The 24,047-nt window shown below is 49.2% G+C and overlaps 2 protein-coding genes across 5 annotated transcripts in view; one reads left to right on the top strand and one right to left on the bottom strand.

Moving 5' to 3' along the window:
* The first annotated feature begins 1,861 nt into the window (after positions 1–1,861).
* LOC132379347 (BLOC-2 complex member HPS6) lies at positions 1,862–4,503 on the top strand. The gene has a single exon (XM_059947081.1). The coding sequence runs from the start codon at positions 1,931–1,933 to the stop codon at positions 4,361–4,363; it is 2,433 nt and encodes an 810-aa protein (XP_059803064.1). The 5' UTR covers positions 1,862–1,930; the 3' UTR covers positions 4,364–4,503.
* Positions 4,504–18,350: 13,847 nt separating this feature from the next.
* Positions 18,351–24,047, bottom strand: part of LOC132379346 (prominin-1-A-like) — a 95,774-nt gene continuing 90,077 nt past the window's right edge. For all 4 annotated transcript variants that reach the window (XM_059947080.1, XM_059947079.1, XM_059947077.1 and 1 more), the window contains 2 exons: positions 23,738–23,761; positions 18,351–19,980 (listed from right to left, as the gene is read on the bottom strand). In XM_059947080.1, coding sequence (XP_059803063.1) covers positions 19,962–19,980; positions 23,738–23,761 — 43 coding nt within the window. In that variant the 3' untranslated portion in view covers positions 18,351–19,961. The remainder of the gene's footprint in view (positions 19,981–23,737; positions 23,762–24,047) is intronic.

Below are 24,047 nucleotides of genomic sequence, written 5' to 3'. Positions count from 1 at the left end.
CTTATAGAAATTACCCAGGGTTACCCATAGCCCTCTATTTTTCTAAGCTCTATGTGCCTGTACAGGAGTCTCTTAAAAGACCCTATCGTATCCACCTCCAGCACCATCGCCAGCAGCCCATTCCATGCACTCACCACTCTCTGAGTAAAAAACTTACCCCTGACATCTCCTCTGTATCTGCTCCCCAGCACCTTAAACCTGTGTCCTCTTGTGGCAACCATTTCAGACCTGGGAAAAAGCCTCTGACTATCCACACGATCAATACCTCTCATCATCGTATACACCTCTATCAGGTCACTTCTCATCCTCCGTCGCTCCAAGGAGAAAAGGCCGAGTTCACTCAACCTATTCTCATAAAGCATGCTGCCCAATCCAGGCAACATCCTCCCCACATCCTCACCATCAATAAATGGACTTTATTCCTGCTGCTCGCTTGCACATCGTGCGCCTGCAGGTCTTGCAGCAGAGATACAAGTTAAAGTCGATGCAGAGGTCTAATGTACAACTTCCTTGCAATATACAGACGTTCAAAGAAAAATATAAACTGTACACACCCTTTACAAGAAAGAACAGAATTAGAACAACAAAGTCCATTTTGAGCCAAGTGTCCACTGAGTTTTTCCAGCAGGACACTCATTGCTCTGGCCGTATAGGGTGACAGTTTGTGGGCAGCTTAAAAACTGCTGTGTATACCTCTGAACTGTTACTGCTGCAAATTTGCCTCAGAAACGGACTTCTGAATTGTCCAGGTGGCACTAGTGATCTTATAGTCTGCCGGAGAGCCTGAAGGACTCGGCGAACTTGATAACTCCCTAGCAACATGTGCTCAGTCAGTATCTGTGGTATTTTGCCACAGCCAGCTGTGGAGGCCAAGTTTTCATGCATATTTAAGGCAGAGGCTCTCCCCATGAAGAGCTATGGGGAGAAGGCAGGAGGTTGGGGCTGGGGAAAAAGGCCAAGATGAAATGGTGCAGCAGATGCGATGGGCCAAATGGCCTAATTCTGCTACTATATTTTATTGTTGTATGGTCTAAAATGCCGCAGGAACTCAGCAGGTCAGGCAGCATCTATAGAAAAGAGTAAACAGTTGAAATTTTGGGCCGAGAGAGAAGGAGGGGGAGTTGCCTGAATTAAAAGGTGGGGAGAGGGGAAGGAGGGTAGCTGGAAGGTGACAGGTGAAGCCCGGTGAGTGGGAAAGGTCAAGACTAGAGAAAAAAGAATCTGATAGGAGAGGAGAGTGGACTATAGGAGACAGTCTCTGTGTTAGTACCACGTCCTCACCATCAATAGTAACAGGGAGCAATGCAAGCTGAGTCTTCCTAAAGTCCATCACCACCTCCTTTGTCTTACTGACGTTCAGCTGCAGCTGATTCAGCTTGCACCATTTGACAAAGTCCTCCACCAGGGCCCTGTATTCAAACTCCCCTCCTCCCTTTATACACCCGACTATTGCTGAGTCTTCGGAGAATTTCTGCAGATGGCATGACTCTGGAGACAGGGGACATCTCTGAACGGAAAGCAGCACCCTCGAGCAGATGCAGCGGAGGTGAAGAAACTGGGAGAAGGGAATAGTATTTTTACAGGACGGGAAGAGGTACAGTCGAGATAACTATGGGAATCAGTAGGTTTATAAAAGATGTCGGTTAACAGATTGCCTCCAGAGATTGAGACAAATCGCGAAAGAGTTGGGGGGAGCTGTAGGAGAGGCCCAAGTGGATTTAAGGGGGTAGGGTGGAAGTTTGCTGAAATGGGCGAGCTCAGCTCGGGTGCATGGAGCAGCACCAGTGCAGCCACCTGAGGCGAGTGCCGGTGGCTGCGGAGTCTGTGTGTTGTATCATTGTTGTGGGTGGCCCGCCCACTTCCGGCGGAGAGCGGAAGCCGGAAGCGCCGATAATGCGGAAGTAACGGGAGCCGGGGAGCCGTGAAGCCGATGCCGCTCTCCCTACCTCGCAGGCCCTCGGGCTTCGGCCCCTGGCGGGAGCTGTTCCCAGGGGCGCGGTTCCGCCTCGGAGCTAGTGGTCGCCTCTTCGTCTACCTGCCGCGGGAGCGCCGGGTGCTGGGGCTGGAGCCGAGCCCGATATGCCGCCCCGGGCCGCTCGACCGGCGCCTGCCGCCCACCGAGCACCTGATGGAGGTGTTGGAGCTGGACGAGAAGCCCAGCGGCGACCCGCGAACCCCCGGCCCACTCCCCACCGTCCTCGTCACTGAGACGGGCCGCGCCGAGCTCTGGGTCCCGGGAGCCGCGGGCTGGAAGCTGCAGCGGGACTTCCAGCTGTGCCATAGTCCCCGGGCAAAGGTGCTGGCGGCAGCTTGGGACGGGCTCGCCGTCACCTGGTGCGAGGAGAGGCCGCGCAGCGAGGCCCAACAGTACTACGTCTGCAGCCGCAACCTGGGGCACGGCCTGGCGCTCGGCGCCGCCCGCATCGTCCTGCACAACAGCCCGGCCTGCCAGCTCTTCGCTGCCGGAGATGCCGTCTACCTGCTGCCCGGTAAGACTCCCGGAAACGGACTGAGTAATGGCCCCGACATTGGCCGCCTTCCTGGCAACTTTCCCAACAGCGGGCCCGGAAACCTCCCGGTCGCTGGCTACTGTCCTAGTGGTAACAACCCTGTACCTAGCAACGGCCCCATCCCTGGCAACTTCCCCAGCAACAGCCCCGTCAACTCTCGCAGCGACGAACCCATGGCTGACAAGGGCCCCCCGAGGAACCTGCACAAGTTCATGGTGATTTGGAGGCCGCAGGAGGACACCTGGACCTTCACCAGCCTCGCCCATGGTCCACTCTTCACCAAGCGACTGCTGGCCTCTGACACTGACTTCAGGAAACTGGCCGCGGGCGCCGTGGGTCTACTAGCCGGCCTACCAACCCTGGACCTTCGGGCTGTCAGCGTGTCTCCGGCCGGTCTGCTGGCGGCCGCCGCCAGTGGTGAGATCAACTTGGTCCGAAGCGACGGGACGGTGCGACTGCTCGGTCAGCTGCGCCCAGGCGTGGCAGCCGAGGCCTCGGGGCGGAGGATGCTGATGGAGCTGAGCAGCACCACTTTGGCCTGCGCCCTGGGAAGGACAGTGTGGCTGCTGGACGTGGCGACGGGCAGGGTGATGGGGGAGACAGAGCTGGAGTACCCGCCCTTGGCCCTGCTCAGCTGCCGGGATACCGGCGAGCTGCAGGCGCTGACCGAGGACGGCCTGTACAGCCTGGGGGGCGGGTGCGAACCCTGGCCGGACGACGCTGGCTACCTGGAGACGCTGGTGCTGGAGGAAGCCTGCGACTACTACCAGAAGCGAAGCCTGAGCCGCATCCGGCTGACAGTGGAGAGGCTGAAGAGTGAGGCCACCTTCCGGGCCCCAGCTGCCCTCTGCTGGGTCCTGCAGAGCCGCCTCAGCCCGGCCAAGGGGTCCGGGCCCAGGACCGAGAGCCAGGCGCAGCTCCGGCGCGCCCTGACCGGGGAGATGGAGAGCTACGCCGGCCTGGAGCAGACCAAGCGGCAGCTGGCGCGGGCGACCGAGGCCGAGGTGTCGGCCTGCGTGGAGGAGCTGGCCGGGCAGGAGGTGTCCCGGCTGCTGCTGAGCTCGCCGCCCGAGCCCGGGGCCCTCCTGCACCTGCGCTCGCTCGGCCTCGCCTTCCCGGCCGAGACGTGGCGGGCCCTAAGTCGGGCGCTGCGGCTGCCGGCGGCCCAGGCCGGCGCCGAGCAATGGAAGGCGCTCCTGACCCCAGCCGCCTCGCCCGAGCTGCCGGCCGCCTTCGAGCTGACCTGCAGCCTGATGCAGCGCTTCCAGCCCGACTGGCTGCCCGGCTTCGTGGAGCTGGCCCAGCGGCAGCTGCCCGACGGCCGCCCGTACCGCGGGCCGCCGCTCTACAAGCGGGCGCTGTCGGTGCTGCCGCCGGCCGAGGCCGACACGGCGGTGGAGCTGCTGCTGCGGAGCCAGCGGCCCAACGCGGTGCTGCAGGCGGTGCGGCTGCTGCTGGAGCGCGGGCGGTGCCGGCGGGCGGTCGAGTCGGCCCGGCGCTTCTCGGGGCTCGGCGGCCCGCTGCTGCGCAAGGAGCTGTTCGCCGCGCTGCTGGCGGAGCTGGGCCGCCGCCGGGAGCTCGACCCCTTCCTGCCCGAGCTGTGCGAGCTGTGCCCGCCCAGTGCCGATGCCGCGCCCGCCCCCGAGCTGCTGCGGACCCTGCTCGACGCCCTGCCCCCCGCCGCCGGCCCTTACGCCGCCGGCCGCGCCGGCACCCTCACCCTCGGCCCGCTGCGGCCATTGCTCCGCAGGCTGCTGGAGCGGGGCCCAGAGCCGGGGCTGGAGGCCGAGGAGCCCGTCTTCCCCCCACCCACGCCGCCCCGGGAGAAGAAGGCGGTCGAGGAGATCTGCTGAGGGGCCGGGACCCTGCTTCGGGCAGCCCGCCACTCCCTCCTGTCCCCGCCGGGGCCCGAGGACAAGCAGCCCCCGTCAACCCAACCCGCTGCCCGCCGGGGATACAGGTTACCACCGCCCAGGTGGGTAGGGAGGGAAAATTTGCCCCTGCAAAGATATACGGAGGGGGGTGGGGGTATTTGCCCCTTTCAGTGTGTTCAGGGTGGGTGGGGGATTTGCCCCTCTCCGTGAGTACAGGGTGGGTGGGGGTGTAGTGGCATCAGCGTCGGACTTCGGAGCGAAGGCTCCCGAGTACGAATCCAGCTGGCTCCAAAGATCTGGAGAGGGGCGGGTTCCCCCAAGTTTCCGATGGCCAAGACACGCGGTACGACGAGCAATCAAAAAGCTTGTCATGGCAGCACCCCAACGACTCCACCAGGTGCACAGGGTGGGAGGGGGGAGTTTGCCCATGCACATGGGTCGATGAGGGGTGAATTTTCCCCCATGCCTCCGCTTGATGATGGGTGACGTTATTCCTTCCCCCTGGCCTAACACACATGAGCCCTCCATCATGCAGAGCTGGGGTGGGCATTGAGCTAAATCAGAAGGGAGACAAGTTTGGCCAGGAAATGGGGGGGGGGGGGGGGAGAGATCTGGAATTTGTTCTCTCGGAGGGTGGGAGTGGTAGAACTTAACCCCCCCCCCATCCCCATAGCACTTAAACAGACGTGTATGTGTGTACTGGAGGAGCAGTGCCCTGCCAGGCCTCAAGCAAGTGCCAGAAAGTGGGATTAGATTAGATTTCGGCCAAGGCCAACACAGTGGGCTGAGCAGGCTGCCGTGGTACAGACGGCTGCCTCACCCTCCCCTGGGAGACGGGCTTGGAAGTGGGCCAGTAAAGTCATGTCGTCAGGTCACCCACATCATTTTCCAGATAAGAAACTGGAACATACCTGTCTCAATTATGCCATTGACTTTGTCTTTTCACTGAGCTTGTAGCTACTATGGGATAAAGCAAGAATATGTCTGATCCACCGCCTGCAAAACCCCGCCCAGACCACTGGCGGATGGGCCCAGCTCTGATATTCTCACTGTTGCCCACTTTCACGCAATGTGCGAGCAGCGGGAACAGTTTGGACATCCCAGCCTTCCTGCTAAACTGGATATACAAGCATGTTTTCCTGGGGACAGAAGCATCAGGACTGAATTGTTAGTAAAACTACTGATCAAAGCCTGGACATTTACTGTGTGAAGCACTGTACTGTGAAATTATTTTTGACTATTGGTTTAATCCCTCGTCTGAGGACAGACACCCCAGCTGATGAACTCTGTACAAAGATAACTAGTTGGAAAAATACCAAACTCGTTTCATCTCTGCATCCTTTATTACCAAGTGACAGACAACCAACAAAGTCACACTAATATGTGCCTGCAAGAGCATAGCAACAACTTGTCTACATCTGGAGCCTTGTCTCTTCTGGACTTGCAGGAGAGAGAAATGAGACAGGACGTGGCTCATTTTTAAATTTTGTTGATACAACTGCCCTGTACACTGGAAAATCTTATCAAAGGTTCCTGCAACCCCCCCGCTTCATGTTGACGCTGCTCCCATTCTCCCTGTGAGGGCTTGCCGTGCAGTCTTTGCAGTCGAATCTTTGAAAGACTTTGCCAAGATTTGTTTTTAATCGGTGTTGAAGCACACAACGCGCAGCCCTGGTTAAGGTAGTGAAGTGTCCACCACTCTGGTTGTGCTGAGAAAGCAGCCCATGGGAGAAGCCTTCAGTCTTCCTGAGGTAATTTGGTTGGGGGGGAGGATTTCCTGCTCCTCATCAGCAGTGATAGGCTACCCCGTCCCTCCCAACAGTGTGTTGATGAGCAGGGAGTGGGTTGGTATTGGTGTGAGGCACTATACAGTGGAATAGCTGTGGGCACTCACTAAGTGGTGATTAGCAGAAGCATCTGATGGTAAAATTCTGGCCACTTACAACAAGGCTCAATGCCTTTCATGAGAGAAAATGCCCTTCAGATTGGTGATGATTGCCCTGAGGAGGCAATCGGCCTTGATTCCAAACACTAATTGTCTCCCACATTACAATGTCAAGGGTGATAACTGTGTCTGAATCTGTATAGGAAGGAGATTTATACTGTGCCAATTAACTTGGCCATGTGATCTAATCAATACTGCCTGGACAATCACTGTTACTGTTCATGCACATAATTTAATTCAAGTGTTGGATATTTATATAGGAGTATAAAGAAATTTAATTTGTCTCCAAATAAAGAGTGTTTTGGTGACACTTCCTTTGGTGTTTGAAGTAATTCCTTCTCAATGTTAGTGAATGTGATTTATCCTTTTGCGGAGGCTGGGATAGGAAGTGTCCCAGTTTTAACGTTACAGGTTAGCTCCCTCTACACTGTCCCATCGCACTCTCCCAGGACAAGGATAGAATGGGTTAAATACAGAGTGAAGCTCCTCCTACACTGTCCCATCACGCACTCCCAGGACAAGGATAGAATGGGTTAGATACAGAGTGAAGCTCCCTCCATGTGTTCTCATCATGGAGCCCCAGTGTAGGTTCTTGTGTTGAATTTGGGGTGCTGCTATTAAATGGTTTTATATATTGTGATTGGTACTGGTTTTATTATTGTCACGGTGCTAGGATACTGTGAAGAGTTTGTCTTGTTAACTCTTTATACAGATCAATTCAAGATTCAAAAACTTTATTGTCATTCTAACCCTACATCAGCTCTGCAGGGCAGAATGAGACAGCGTGTCCCAGGAGCAGTGCAATCATAACATAACAAACGCAATACTAAACCACATTACAGTGCCCTGAACTGAAAGCTACAGAAGTGACACTGCAGAATAAAATGTAAAATTTACCAAAAAGGTGAATGATAAAGTGCATGATCATAATGGGGTTCATCTTACTGAACAAGAGTCCAATGACAGTAGGATAGAAGACATCCTTGAACCTGGTGGTTTGTGCTGTCAGGGTTTCCCTGATAGGAGAATGGATCTCTCCCCCGTACGAGTTAACACTGCCCTTTAACAAAAAGGGATCAGTTACAGTGTGTCTGCTCACTGGACTCCGATCTGATTGCCCAAAATGTCAATTAACTGCTGATCAGCTAAAAGCAATTAGTCAAATTGAGGACATCCTGTCAGGGCTTGTGATCCTCTTCAACCATGCTGGAGTTTCCTAATTGGTCTCACGGGGAAGTTGATTACAGTCTGCCCACAGGGTTTCACTCCGGTGAGGGTGGAGAGAATTCACACCAAAGACACCATCTGAAAAAGGCTTTTAACTTGTGGGCCTTACTGGGGAGCCGCAATAGCATAGTGGTTAGCGTAACGGCCTACGGTGTCCGCTGTGACTTCGGGGTTTGGTTCTCATCGCCGTCTGTCTGGTGTCCCCGTGACTATCCACATTCCAATTGCAAGCAGGTAAGTTTGTGCATGCGACTCTGGGGCTGGAAGCGTGGTGACACCAGCCCATCATGAACTGTGTTGATAACAAACCCTTTCAATGTATAAACAACAGATAAAGCCTGATCTTGATCTTTATTTCAGTGTAACATAATGCCTATGAGGTTATTTCCTTAGCTTTGACTGTCCGTGCCCATTAACTTGAGTTCTGCCCGGGCTTTTACTATTCTGCTGTAAAATAATCTATCTACCTTTGGTCAAAATGAGTATGGAAAGATTGGGAGATGAGAAGGCGGTAATAAATAAATCCAAGATTTCAGCCCTTTTATGTTATTCTTGTAAAGAGGACAGCCTGCCCCATGGTTTGCCAGATAAATTCAAGGCTTTGATCTACAAATTTGGAAGGGAAGGATTTGCCACGCTTTTCCATATGACATGGGAGCAGAATTAGACCATTTAGCCCATTGTCTCCTCTGCCATTCCACCAAGGCTGATTTATTCTCCCTCCTTACAGCCTTTGACGCCCTGGCTAATCAAGAATCTATCAAACTCTGTTTTAAATATGACAAATGTCTTGCCTCCACAGCTGTGTGTGGCAGTGAATGCCACAGATTTACCACACTCTGACTAAAGAAGTTCCTCTTTGTCTGTATTCGAAAGGGACTTCCTGTTTTCACTACTCCAAAGTCCCATGTGGCCTCTGAAAGTAGTTGTTAGCCAGGAAACATGGAGGTAGTTGGTCCACAGCACAGTGGCTAGCATGGAATGGATGGGCAGAAGGGCCTGCATTCATTGCTCAATGAGCCTGTAACTCTCACAGCTGACAATGAAGGAAGTCCAATATCAATATTCTTATAACAGTGGGATTTATTTTGCCAAAGCGTAGTAAGTCTGTGGAATTTGTTGCAACTGGATTGTGGGGACCGAGTCCTTGGTAAAGTGTAGAAGTTGGTTTAATAGGTTCTTGATTAGTCAAAGCTTACGGGGAAACACGAGAAAATGGGGTTGAGGAAAAATAAATCAGTCATGACGAAATTGCAGAGCAGACTTGATGGGCTGAATGGCCTTATTCTGCTTCTATGTGTTAGGAGATAGAATCTTGCATTGCACTTGGCACAACTTGCTATTTGGCTTTCATATCTTCTGCCCAATGGGGTGGGGAGAAGAAGAGAGAATTTCTGGAGTGAGTGGGGTCTTTGATTCGCTGACTGCCTTACTGAGGTAGTTTGAAGTGTAGACTAAGCCCATGGAGGGGAGGATAGCTTTATGAGTTGGCTGCAGATCAATGATCAGATAGGAGCCAGGACTTCAGGCGTCATTGCCGTATCAACCTTTAATCTTGTGATTTCTACCGAAGAGAGGTGAGAGTGCGCAGTGACGGAGGTACAGTGTGTGTCAGTCACCTTTGTTTAACCACTCCCAGTCTTCCCTGGGTGGAGATAACACTCTCCAATCCTTCTCTGTTCACTGGTTCCTTCAGTCGGTGGATGAATACCTTTCAAACTATTCTGCAGCTGGATGCGTCTACTCCTGACAGCCTTTAAGAAAGGGAATAAGGATCAGGTTTATCACAGTAAGTTGACATATATTGTGAAATTTGTTTTGAGGCAGCAGACAATTGTTTTATGCTCAATAAGAAGTAAGAAGTGCAGAAGTGGAATGGGGGGACTGTTCATAGAGTCATAGAACACTACAGCACAGAAACAGGCTTTTTGGCCCATCTAGTTCGTGCCAAACCATTTGACTGTCTCATCCCTGCAACCTGCATCTGGACCATGGCCCTCCCATCCGTGCACCTATCCAAAAGGTGGGGGGAGGGGAGAGAAACACCGGGTGGTAGGTGAAACCTGGAGGGGGAGGGATGAAGTAAAGAACTGGGATGTTGTTGGTGAAAGAAACAGAAGGCCATGGAAGAAAGAAAGGGGGTGGGGGGAGAAGGAGCACCAGGGGGAGGTGATGGGTGGACAAGAAGATAAGGTGAGGGAGAGAAAAGAGGATGGGAAATGGTGAAAGGGGTGGGGGGCATTACCAGATGTTTAAGAAATTGATGTTCATGCCATCAGATTGGAGGCTACCTAAACGGAATATAAGGTGTTGTTCCTCCAACCTGAGTGTGGCTTCATCACGACAGTGGAGGAGGCCATGGATGGACATATCAGAATGGGAATGGGAAGTGGAATTAAAGTGGGTGGCCACTGAGAGATCCCGTTATTTCTAGCAGATGGAGCGTAGATATGTGGCGAAGCAGTTTCCCAATCTACATTGGGTCTCACCGATATATCTGAGTACCAGACGTAGCATATAACACTAACAGACTTGCAGGTGAAGTGTTGCCTCGCCTGGAAGGACTGTTTAGGGCCCTGAATGGTAGTGAGGGAGGAGGTGTAGGCGCAGATGTAGCACTTGTTCCACTTGCAAGGATAAGCGCCAGGAGGGAGATCAGTGGGGAAAGATGAATGGACGAGGGTGTCATGTTGGGAGCAATCCCTGTGGACAGCAGAAGGTTGGGGGGGGATGGAGAAGATGGTGATGGGATGGGATCCCGTTGGAGGTGGCAGAAGTTTCGGAGAGTTATGTGCTGGTGGGATGGTAAGTGAGGACAAGAGGAACCTGCTAGGGTAGCGGGAGGATGGGGTAAGAGCAGACATGTGTGGAATGGAAGCGATGTGGTTGAGGGCAGCATTGATGGTGGAGGAGGGTAAGCCCCTGTTGTGATGGAAAATAACTGGTTCTTTGAGTCTCAACAGTAGAGGCCTGGACACACACAGTTTTAATAATAAGGAATTTATTATTAAAGGGGAAGTCGGGTCAACACAAGCAACTACAATACACAGGGAGCGGTGTGGGGACAGGGTGCGGTTACACAAAGAACAAGGGAAAAGCACTACGACAGCTATCCCCCTTGACCTTGGATAGCTGTGGCTCCCTTATCAGGACAAACGATAGACCTTCCCAAACATAAATCAATGCACTTACCTCCAATGAGGTGGTCTGTAAGAAAGGCTGATCCAGGGACAAGTCTCACCTTTTATAGCATGGGGCTGGGCAAGATAATCCAATTAAGGTGACCAATAATTTAGGTGTGTATTGATTAGTTGGGAGGGACCAAATGTTGATTGGCGTGTGGTGTGTCCTCTGACCAGCCAAGAGGCAGTGCATCTGTCACGTGGTCGGTATCTCTGGATACAGCCCCTTTCTTTGAAAAAGTTGGATGTCTCCTTCGTTCTAGAATAAAAAGCCTCATCCAGAGAGCAGATGTGGCAGAGATGCAGGAAATGGGAGGGGATGGCATTGTTACAAGTAGCAGGGTGGGTTGAAGTATAGTCCAGATAGCTGTGAGAGTCCATGGGTTTGTAGTAGACATTGGTGGATAAGCTATCTCCGGAGACGGAGACAGAGACAGTGAGATCAAGAACTACCTCATTTTGAATGCCAAGCGACTGAACCTTCTTAACCAACCTCCCATGCGGGACCTTGTCAAGGTGTTGCTGAAGTCTAAACATTCACTGCCTTGCCTTCATCAACTGTCCTGGCAACTTTGTTAAAAAACGTTATAAGATTGATTAGACATGACCTACCACCCACAAAGTCATGTTGACTACCCCTGATCAGTTCATGTCTATCCAAATACTTACATAAACGGTCCCTTAGAATACCTTCCAATAACTTGGTGATGCTAGACTCACCAGCCCATAATTTCTCAGCTAATTTTTAGAGCCTTTCTTAAACAATGGGACATTACTAGCTATTCTCCAATCCTCCAGCACCTCATCCATTGCTAAAGACATTGCTAAAATATCACTGTTAGGGTCCCTGCAATTTCCACTCTAGCTTCCCACAAGGAGTGAGGAGACATCTTGCCTGGTCCTGGAGATCTATCCACCTGAATTTACCTCATGACAGCAAACATCTCCTCTTCTGTAATATGTATATGGTCCATAATCTCACCGCTGTTTTGCCTCACTTCTACAGACTCTGTGTCTTTCTCCCCAGTAAATACAGATTCAAAGTATCCATTGAAGATTCTTGCCATCGTTTTTTGGCCAATTTTGTCCCTTGCTATCCTTTTGTTCTTAATATATCTGCAGAAACCCTTGGGATTCTCTTTCACCTTGTTTGTTAGAGCAACCTCGTACCTCCTTTTCGCCCTCCCGATTTCTTTCTGAGCAGTTCTCTTGCATTTCTTATACTCCTCAACTACGTATTCTGTTCCTTCTTGCTATGCGCTTCCTTCTTCATTTTAACCAGGGCCTCAACATCTCTTGAAAACCAATGTTCCCCAAACTTGTTTTACTTGCCTTTTATTCTGACAGGAACATGAAAAACCCTGCGCTTTCAAAATTTCACTTTTGAAGGTGTTACGTTTTGTAACCCCAAAGCTAATACTGATTGAAAGAATAAAACACAGGAGCCGGGAGTAACTCATGTGCATTTAGTCTTACTTTAGAGAGGCGCGCACATTTGACGTTGTGGCGTAATGACGTATGCCGTTCACGTAGTTCATATATTTACCTGTAATTAGTTATTTAAACAATAAAGAATGCCTAATCAAACAATATATTTACACTATTACTTAAATATTACTGAAATATTAAATAGGCAATGGAAAGTCTTCCACTTACCGAGCTCTTTTGCCAGAAAACTAATTGTCCCATTCCACACTTGCCAGATCCTTTCTAATAACATCAAAATTTGCCTTCCTCCTATTCACAATCTCAGCCCAAGGTCCAAACCTTGGGTCTCCATACCTTGAAACTAATAACATTGTGATCACCGGATGCAAAGTGTTCCCCTACACAAACTTCAGTCACCTGCCCTGTCTCATTCCCTAATAGGAGATCTAGTATTACACTCTCTCTAGATTGGACTTCTATGTACTGATTAAGGAAATTTTCCTGAACAAATTTGACAAACTTTTTCTCATTCAGCCCTTTTATGGTACGGGTCCCAGTCAATATGTGGAAAGTTATGTTCACCTACTATCACAACCTTATTTTTCTTGCAACTATCTGCATCTCTACAAATTTACTCCTCTAAATCCCTTGGACCTTTGGGTGGTCTATAACATAATCCCATTAACATGGTCATCTCTTTTTTTTCATTCTTCAGTTCCACCCTTTTAGCCTCAGTAGACGAGCTCCCCGGTCTGTCCTGATGGAGCCCTGCCATGACATATTCTCCAACGAGTATGGCCACCCCTCCAACTTTAACCCCTCCCACATTGTCACGTCAAAAACAACGAAACCCTGGGACATTGAGCTGCCAGTCCTGCCCCTCCTGCAACCAGGACTCACTAATGTCTGCAATGTCATAATTCCACATGCTACTCCATGTGCAAGACTTACCTGCCTTTCCTACAGCACTCCTTGCATTGAAATATACACACCTCAGAACATTAGGTCCACCATGTTCAGCCTTTTAGATCCCTGACTTTGTATGTACATCTTTCCCCACAACCACTCCACTATCTGCTCTGGCAATCACCCTGCTACTCTAGTTTAAACTCTTCCCCCACCCACACCGTGCAACACGAGCAAACCTTCCAGCAAGGATATTTGTCATGGACCATGCAGAAATCTGAAAGCAGAGTGTGGCTCCAGTTCCTCCTCCCTGATGGCAGCAAAGGCCCAGACGGATGCTGAGGGTCCTTAATGATGGATGCTTCCTTCTTCGGGCACTGCTTCTTGAAGATGTGGTGATGGAGGTGGCTGAACCTATACCCTTCTGCACCCTTTTATCGATCCTGTGCACTGGAGCCTTCATACCAAGTGGTGACGTAACCAGGCAGGATTCTCTCCATGTCATACATCTCTTACAACCAGCAACAGATTGATCAGTTCATCTCACCGTAGTGATCGATGAGGTAAGTCACCCGATTACCAGGTTAAGGGAAGGGAAAATGTCATTCTCCAAGATGCTAAACTCAGGCTCTTTTTTTTTTGCCCACTGTGTGGGGAATCAGGCGTCAGGAAGAGCCACTCACCGAAATGTCCACCCCCAACAAAAATATAGCCTCACATTACAGTATATCTCAAACACAAAGTGCACTGCAGATGCTGGGGTCAAAGCAACGCGTACAACAAGCTGGAGGAACTCAGCAGGTCGGGCAACACCTCATATAGCGTCTGGGTACTCTCCAGCCCCTTGGTATGAACATTGAATTCTCCAACTTCCGGCAATTCCCTCCCTCTCCCTTCCCCCATCCCACTTTCACTCTGCCTCCTCCTCCAGCTGCCCATCACCTCTCTCATGATTCTGCCTTCTTCTACTACACATAGTGCTTTCTCCTTACATTCCTTCGTCACCTCTCTGGCCTATCCCCTCCCTGCTTCCCCTCCCCCACCCCTTGATCTTTCCTCTGATTGGTTTTTCACCTGACACCTACCAGCCTTCTCCTTCCCACCCTCCCCCCACCTTCTTTATAGGGCCCCTGCCCCCTCCTCCTTCAGTCCTGATGAAGGGTCTCGGCCCGAAACATTGACTGCTCGTTTCCACGGACGCTGCCCGACCTGCTGAGTTCCTCCATTTCTCACATTTCCTGCTGATAATCTAGCACGGTAGCATAGGGGTTAGTGTCATGTTATCACAGTGCCAGTGACCTGGGTTCATTTCCGCTGCTCTCTGTAAGGAGTTTGTACTTTCTCCCCTTTGGATTTGTGCTCCGGGTACTCTGGTTTCTTCCCACAGTCCCATAGCGCACAAGTTAGTAGCTTAACTGGTCACATAGGTGTAAAGGGCGGGGGGCTGCAGTATAACTAAAATAAAAAAAAGCAGAGGCCACTTGGCCCATCCATTCCATGCCATCTTTCAGCATAATCCCAATCACCACCCATGCATTTCCATGTGAACCACTCTCACTCTTGCTTGTCGTTCAAGCCCATCACCACACCCAAACACAAACAAGAGAGAGTCTGCAGGTGCTGGAAATCCAGAGCAACACACACAAAACGCTGGAGGAACTCAGCAGGCCAGGCACCGTCATGGGAAAGAGTGCAGTCGGCGTTTCGGGAATCAATTCTTCTCCCACTCATTTACACCAGGGACAATTAGTGATGTTGAATTAACCTAATGATCCACACACCTTTGGGACGTGGGAGGAAAGTGGAGCATCTGGAGGGAACTCAAGAATTTAAATTAGTGAAAGGATAAATTTGTTTACTATTGTCCCGTTACTGAGGTACAGTGAAAACTTCCGTTTGAATAGCATCCACAGAGAAAAAAATCATCATATCAATGTATTGAGAAAGTACAAGGGAAGACAATAGCAGAATGCAGAACGTTATCGTGGCATGGCAGTGTGGTGCTCAGCATAACGCCAGTGACTGGGCTTCAGGTCTACCGCTGTCTATAAGGAGTTTATACATTGTCTGCGTGAAGGTATGGTTTTGCTCTGGCTTTCTCTCACATCGCAAAGACGTAGGGGTTAGTTGGTCACGTGGATGTAATCGGCTGGTGTGTGCTTCTTGGTCAAAAAGCCTGTTACTGTGCTGTATCTCTAAATCAATAAAAAAATATAGTGTTACAGTTACAGAGAAAGTACATTGCAGGTAGACTAAAGGTGTAAGGTCAGACTGTGAGGTCAAGACTCCAGCATATTATATTAGGGAACCATTTAACAGTCTTACAACAGCGGAGTAGAAGCTGGCCTTGAGTCTGTTGGCACAGCTTTCAGGCTTTCGGCCGGAGATCAATATCAAACCTGGTTCAGCAGATCCAGGAGGCAGGAGTGTTCTCTACTGGGCCACTCTGCCAGCTTAGCACTGACAGAAGTTTTGTCCGCGTGCAGGACTTGAAGCCAAAATCTGGGTCAGTGATTCTGCTGCAGAAAAACACTTGCTGAAGAGTCAGATTCAGCGTCAGGTTGATCATCACTGACATACGCCGTGAAACTTCTTGTTTTATGACAGCAGCACAGTGCAAAACATAGAAAATTTCTGCAGGTTACAGTAAGAATTATAATAAATAGAGAACAAAATACATTAGTGTCACGTACCCCATGATGGGTTAAAGAAGTAGCAGAAATAGAAAACACTTTGGAGTCTGGTATTGCTATAAACTAATAGTGTTTATTAGTAACTTCGCAATACAGTAATATAAATGCTGATGTATCAAACAGGTTAGCAATGATTATAGATGAATATTAGCAATGAATATTATATATAAGTGTGGAAATAGAAAAACCATGTTTTTTCAAGTCTAGCGGTAAATGGATACAGTCTTACGATGATGAAGAAAGTTCAGTTCAGTTTGTGGTATTCGGTTGAGTTGAGTTAGAGAGAGAGAGAGAGAGGTGTGTAGGTCTTCAGGTGAGCTGGTGCCATCGATCTTCCTGTTGTCCTCCAAAATCCTTTTAAAGTCATTGACTCATAATTAAGGCGACCGTTCTTCTGTGGTGGAATTATCAACCTAGGCAAAGGTTGGACACACAAATAACTCCCCACCGGTCACACCTTTTCTGCACTGCGAAAGTCACTGATCGATCTTCCAAAAACCCACCTTCCTGTGTGGCACAACAAAGCTCATCCAGTGTCTAAACCCGTGTGTCTGTGTATCCAGTAGCTGACCTGGCATTTATCTCAGCATGCTGAACACCAGCCGTCCATCAAACTGCTCCGCCCTTCTCTCTGTGTAAGAACTTACAAGCAGGCAGTGTCCTTGTGGAAATTTAAACAAACTGCCGAGAAACCATAACATCAATCTTCCGAGCATTCTTCGCCTCTCTCTCTCTTAATAATAGTCTCTGTGTTGTACACCTCCCTCTCTCTTTTTCTTCTTAAGAGCACAGTTCATAGGGTCGATTCAGGACCCCATCACATTAGACAGGAGATAGACAAGCTTGAAAGCATGTCCCATCACCCAGGGCATGCCCACTTCCTGTTGCTCCCATCAGAACATGCCCACTTCCCATTGATACCATCAGAACATGCCCGCTTCCCATTGATACCATCAGAACATGCCCGCTTCCCATTGATACCATCAGAACATGCCCGCTTCCCATTGATACCATCAGAACACGCCCGCTTCCTATTGATACCATCAGAACATGCCCGCTTCCTGTTGCTCCCATCAGAACATGCCCACTTCCCATTGATACCATCAGAACATGCCCACTTCCTATTGCTCCCATCAGAACATGCCCACTTCCTGTTGCTCCCATCAGAACATGTCTACTTCCCATTGATACCATCAGAACATGTCTACTTCCCATTGATACCATCAGAACATGCCCGCTTCCCATTGATACCATCAGAACATGCCTGCTTCCCATTGCTCCAATCAGAACATGTCTACTTCCTGTTGCTCCCATCAGAACATGTCTACTTCCCATTGATACCATCAGAACACGCCTGCTTCCCATTGATACCATCAGAACACGCCCGCTTCCCATTGATACCATCAGAACATGTCTACTTCCTGTTGCTCCCATCAGAACATGTCTACTTCCCATTGATACCATCAGAACATGCCCGCTTCCCATTGATACCATCAGAACATGCCTACTTCCCATTGATACCATCAGAACATGCCTACTTCCCATTGCTCCAATCAGAACATCCCCGCTTCCCATTGATACCATCAGAAAATGTCCGCTTCCCATTGATACCATCAGAAAATGCCTTATTCCCATTGCTCCAATCAGAACATGTCCGCTTCCCACTGATATCATCAGAACATCCCCGCTTCCCATTGATACCATCAGAAAATGCCTTATTCCCATTGCTCCAATCAGAACATGCCTTCTTTCCATTGATACCATCAGAACATGCCTGCTTCCCATTGCTAGAATCACCCAGGATATCCCCTTTTCCCATTGTTACCCTCAGAGAGGAGGTACAGGAGTCTGAAGACCCACACTCAATGTTTTCGGAACAGTTTCTTCCTCTCCACCATTGGATTTCTGAATTGTCTATAAATTCTCTATTTTTCTCTCTTTTTGCATTACTTTAAAAAAATTCTATAAATTGCAATAAAAATATATTTAATGTCTTGAACTGTACTGCTGCTGCAAAACAACCAATCTGATGAAATACGTCAATGATAATGAATTAAATCTGGTTTCAGATTCTAATGATGACCCCGATTCGCCAGGTGCAAATCCATTTCCTATCCAACTGTTATCAGGATCTGGATCAGAATAATATACCAAAATGTGCCAAATTACGTCAACATGGCCCTTGCATCTTGGCAAGTTACCCGCAGACGTTTCATCACCACGCCAGCGGATATCGACAAGACATGTAGCTCGGGTGGTGTCACCGGACAAGATGTTTGCAAATGGATTGCCAAGCTTGGAGAACAACTGAACCCAACCGACAAACATCCTCCGACGCATTTCCAATGTCATTAACACTTTATTTTCCTGGTAGCTGTAACACCATACTCTGCATTCAGTTCCACTTTTTCTTACCTTACATAATGTAGTTATGTACGGCCTGTTCTGTCTAGATGGCACACAAAGCATTTCACTTCCCTCAGTAAGAGACTATCATAAGCCAATTTATCAGTCTATCCGTAACAACACCAACATCTTGACATAGTTAATAGAGAACAAGGACAAAGAAAAAAAAGGAAGTAATACACAGCATAATCAATTGTTTATTTACAATTTAATTTACAATACCATTTTAAACAGCAAACACTGCGTGGCTTAACAGGTGAAGGTGCCACACAGGATAGTTATCTGACCTCAAAGGAAGGTGACAGTGCACTCACAGAGGTGGGTTTAATGACATTGGAGCATCTGAAGAAGGGTGAGGCAGAGAGGTTCAGAGAGCAAATGCAGAGATGCCAAGCCCAGACAGTTGGAGACTAGACCTGAAGTGCTGAAGAAGTTAGAATAGGGGCTGATGAAGGGATTAAAATCAGGGCAACAGAGTATGGTATCAGGCCATTCAACTCAGAATGTCAGGGCTGAAGATAATGCTCATCTAACAGATCCAGTCTGCCTGCACACGGTCTCCATCTCCTCATTCCCTGCCTGTTCATCTGCCTCTTAAATGTTGATCACCTCCCCTGCAGCAATACCAGGCACCTAACACACACTACATTAAAAAAATCGCCACCCAAATCACCTACAAACCGTCCCCTCTCATCTTATAGTTGTGCTCTCTGTTATTTGACACTTCCACCTTGGGACAATGATTCTGATCATCACCCCTCTCATAATTTTATCAACATTCAACGCTCCAAGTTTGTCCAACGCTCCTTACAGCTAATTCTCTCTCTCATCCAAGTACATCTTCTGCACACTTCTTGTAGTGTGGCCTCAGAATTAGAGGACCGTTAGAGCACAAGAGGACTGGAGGAGGTCATAGGACAGAGGGCCTGGAGGTCCTCTGGGAAATGACAGCCGGAGTTCCTATGCTGAAGCAGTTGGGAGCTGGGGTGTTGAGCGCAGAGGGCGGGGCCAAAGGTGGAGAGGCTCATGGTTCTGCAGGGTGGTATTGGGAGGGGACGTTGATTAGCAGCGAGATGGTAGAGCACAGAAGACTAACGAAGTCCTGTGATTGGCAAAACAAAAGACATGAAGCTCCTTTTGGCCTCAAAAGGATGCCAAGGTCAGTAAGATCTGGGAAATGAAGTCCACACTGAAGACTTCCCAAAGGTCTTCTTGTAGGCACTGTGTCTCCCCACTAAGTGACTAGCAGATTCTGCAAACTCTCAGGATGGTGAAGGGGGTGGTGAGAGAGAACGCTGTGATGTCACATGGAAAGGAGTCTTTGATAGATGTTACTTGAGGAAGCAATGTAGATCACATGGAGAAGAGAGACCATTGGAAAGGGAGAGTGAAGGACACCAGCAGAAGGCAAGGACGAATGTTACAGCTGGGCACAGCAGGGAGTGGGAGATTCCTCAGAAGGACTCACTAGGAGAGAAGGAGGTTGCCTTGCAAAGCATGTGATAAAGAAGTACGCTGTGGTCAGAAACATGAAGAAGAAGGGCTGGTTCCATTTTTGTGGCTGGGAGAGAACTTGATGGGCTGAGGCTAAGGCACAGAGGTCCCAGGAAATTGATCTGAGGGTTTGAGATTTTTGTTAAACACATTGTTCAAGATGTACTCTATAATTTCACTTCTAGTGCTTGCTGGCAATGTCACAGAAATGAGGAGACGCAGGAAAAGCTCACTGTCCTTTGTCCACACCAAACCGGAGCAGGTCAGCGCCGTTGGGACGATCCTAGTCCGGGGCTTCACTTATTAAGTCTTCTCCTAGATCAAAGTAGATGTAATATTAGTTATACATCATGCATCCAGCCTCCCAATTTTAACAGTTGTAGCTACTGATTGCTCCCAATTTGCTCTCTGAGGGCATATTCCCTGGGTAGTCAGCATCACAGACACCAGAAACTCCCAGGTGGTCATCCAATGTATGTGGACGATAGCACAACTAGATGGATTGAATGGTCTGAACTCCATAAATATTTTAACATTAAGATGCTGGGAACCCGAAATAAAATAGAAACTGCTGACTGGGAAGCATCTGCAGAGAGAGAAACATAGGTAATGTTTCAAGATCAACGACCTTCCATCGGTCAGATGAAAGGGTAACTTTTTCTTTCTCTATTTAATCCGCCTGATCTGCTAAGTTTTATTTTCTATAAGTGTTGCTAGCACTCCCAACCCGGGCGGTGAGGTCACTTTCAAGGTCAAGGACCATTTTCAGCAAATGTGGAGCCAGTTCCTGGCTGTACAACAGGGCTAGTGTCACTGGAGCAGCTTAGCAACATGCAGACCCAGTTCAAATCCCCGAGAGCAGCTCACAAAGACAGACTTGGCATTATTTCCACCAACATTCCAAAAGGCCTACGGGTCAGGGTTGGTGTGTTGAGGCCCCGAGGCTTGCGGGCTGCCCGCAGCACCCCCTCAGATTGTGTCGGTCATTGACGCAAGTGGCTCTTTTCACCGTATGTTCCAGTGCTTTGATGTAGATGTGACAGGTGAAACTAATCTTGAAAACAGAGTGTGGAAGAGTACAGCACAGGTGCAGGCCATTCGGCCCACAGTTCTGTACTGAACTAATTAAGCTAGTAATAGAATACCCAACTAAACAAATCTCTTCTGTCTACACGATGTCTACATCCCTCCATTCTCTGCAGAAGGCCCCAGAAAAGATTCACAAGACAGGAGGGCTTGAGTTACAAAGATAGACTGGATAAGCTGAGAGTCTTCTCCCCAGGGTGAAGGAAGAGGAGGTGTGACCTTATAGAGGTTTATAACATTGAGGAGAGGAAATAAGATGGGTGGTCTCAAACCTTTCAGCAAGGTAGAAGGTTTACCACTGGACGGTATAGATTTGAAGTGAAAGGAGTAAGGTTTAAAGGGCACTTGAGGGACAACAAGGAGCAGGGGACAGGAGGGAGACGATGGGCAGGTGAGGAGAGAAGGAGTGATGGGGTAATGGGAGTTAGAAAAAGAGAAAAGGAGTGAGTTTTTTTCAGAGCAAACACGAGGAAATCTGCAGATGCTGGAAATTCAAACAACACACACAAAATGCTGGTGGAACACAGCAGGCCATGCAGCATCTATAAGGAGAAGCACTGTCAACGTTTTGGGCCGAGGCCCTTCAACTGTCTCCTCTACTGTCAAAATGAATCCAAACTCAGGTTGGAGGAACAACACCTTATATACCGGCTGGGTAGCCTCCAACCTGATGGCATGAACATTGACTTCTCTAACTTCTGTTAATGCCCCTCCTCCCCTTCTTACCCCATCCCTGACATATTTAGTTGTTTTTTTCTTTCTCTCTCTCTCTCTCTGCCCATTACTCTGTCTGTTCTCCATCTCCCTCTGGTGATTCCCCCCACCTTTCTTTCTTCCGAGGCCTCCCGTCCAATTATCCTTTCCTTCTCCAGCTCTGTATCACTTTCGCCAATCACCTTTCCAGCTCTTAGCTTCATCCCACCCCCTCCGGTCTTCTCCTATCATTTCGCATTTCCCCCTCCCCCCACTACTTTCAAATCTCTTAGTATCTCTCCTTTCATTTAGTCCTGACGAAGGGTCTCAGCCTGAAACGTCGACAGTGCTTCTCCTTATAGATGCTGCCTGGCCTGCTGTGTTCCACCAGCATGTTGTGAGAGTTTTTTTCAATTTATTTTATAACCTGTATAGATGTGTGATGGGAAGTGTGCTGACTGGCTGCCTTACAGCCTGGTATGGATAAACCAATGCCTTTGGACAGAAAATCCTACAACAACCATTGGATTCAGCCCAGTACATCACTGGTAAAGCCCTCCCAACTATTTAGCAGCTCTACGTGAAATATTGCCGTAGAAAAACAGAATCCATCACCAAAGATCCTCACCATCCAGGCCATGGTCTTTTCTCACTGACACCATCAGGTGGAAGGTACAGGAACCTCAGGACTCACACCACCAGGTTCAAGAACAGTTCCTACCCCTCAACCATCAGGCTCTTGAACAAAAGGGGATAATTATACTCATTCTATTCCTGGTGTTCCCACACCTAATGGTTTCTCTTTAAGGACTTTTTACCTTGTTATTTCATGCTCTTGTTATTTATTGCTATTTATGTAAGTTTTCAGTTGCACAGTTCATTGTCTTCTATGCTCTGTCATTGATCCTGTTTACAGTTTCTATTCTATAGATTTGCAGAGTATGTCCACAGGAAACAGAATCTCCGGGTTGGTTGTATGTGGTGATATGGATGTACTCTGATAATAAATTTTACTTTGAACTTTGATTTAGAGATACAGCATAGTACCGGCCATAAATCGCAGCACCCAGCAACCTGCACATTTAATGCGAGCCCCATAACAGGACAATGGACAATGACCAATTCACCTACTAACCGGCCTTTAGATGGTTGGAGGAAACCAGAGCAACTGGAAAAAAACCCATATATTCAGGGGGGGAATGTACACACTTTCTTACAGAGGATACCCCAATTAAACAAACTCCTTCCCCCTTTTCCCTCCTCCTTCCCTTTATTCCAGGGTCCACTGTCCTCTCCTATCAGATTCCTTCTTCTTCAGCCCTGTACCTTTCCCACCTATCGCCTCCTAGCTTCTCAACTCATTCCACCTCCCCCACCCACCCATCTTCCCCCTCACCTGGTCTCACCTGTCACCTCCCAGCTTCTCACCCCAATCCCCCTCTCCCACCCACCCACCTTCCCCCTCACCTGGCCTCACCTATCACCTGCCAGCCTCTTACTTTATTCCCCTCTCCCCCACCCACCCACCTTCCCCCTCAACTGGCCTCACCTATCACCTGCCAGCTTGTACTACTCCCCATGCCCTGCCCCACCTCTTTAAAAATGTTTTTCTCTGCATCAATGATCAGCATTCCAGGAACAGGGCCAGTGGGTGCTGTTGGAAGGCCATTGACACGGCCTATGGGAGGGTCTTAGCTACCACAGCCCCCCCACCCACCCCTGAGGCTCACTCGCTTGTAGGAACCACTTCACCTGATGGGGTGACCAATACACCAAACACCTGCCCATCACCTCCGTCTGGTTCCCCTCCTCATTCCCGTTCCCAGCTTCTCACCTCAATCCCCCTCCCCCACCCACTCACCTTCACCCTCATCTATCACCAGCTAGCTTGTACCCCTCCCCCTGTCCCCCAATATTATTTTGGCTTCTTCCTCCCCGCTCCTTTCCAGTCCTGATGAAAGGTCTCATCCTGAAACTTCGATTGTTTATTCCCCTCCACAGATGCTGCCTGACCTGCTGAGTTCCTCCAGCATTTTGTGTGTGTTGCTCTCGACTTCCAGCAACTGCGGAATGTCTTGTGTTTACAATAGGATTTTGTCCAGGAAAGACTGCAGATGTTATGGTGAATTGGCCAGGAAAGAGAACTGTAATCAGCTTTAAGGCAGAGCATCTCGAGGGATTGAATCATTATCCTCTCCCCCACCTCCCCTCTCTGTCATGACTGCAACCCTCCCGTTCACCCAGCACCCTGACGTACGTCAGGGAATCACAAATCTAATCAAACTCCACTTACATCTCGAACTGTAAGTCGCCGTTCCTGCAGGAGAGAGAGAGAGAGAGAAAAGAGTGACGATTATACAAATGCCAGGAGGTAGGTTATGATTCACAGCCCCTGTGTTCACTAAGTGCAGAGAACATACCAGCATGCCAAGGCGGCAGTCGTGCTGGTAGGTTTTATCCGCAGTCAATCTGTTTCTTTCTCAGAATTATTTCGTATCACCCTGCTGATGGCCCACTTTCAGCAAGATGCCATCTCTTTTTACGATTATAACTTGGAACTTCAACGAGCGAAAGTGAGTCACTGAATATTTTGAGGTTAAAGG

This window comes from Hypanus sabinus, chromosome 22 (genome assembly GCF_030144855.1).
Source record: "Hypanus sabinus isolate sHypSab1 chromosome 22, sHypSab1.hap1, whole genome shotgun sequence".
Classification (NCBI taxonomy): Eukaryota; Metazoa; Chordata; class Chondrichthyes; order Myliobatiformes; family Dasyatidae; genus Hypanus; species Hypanus sabinus.
This window is presented reverse-complemented; position numbering and strand designations above follow the sequence as displayed.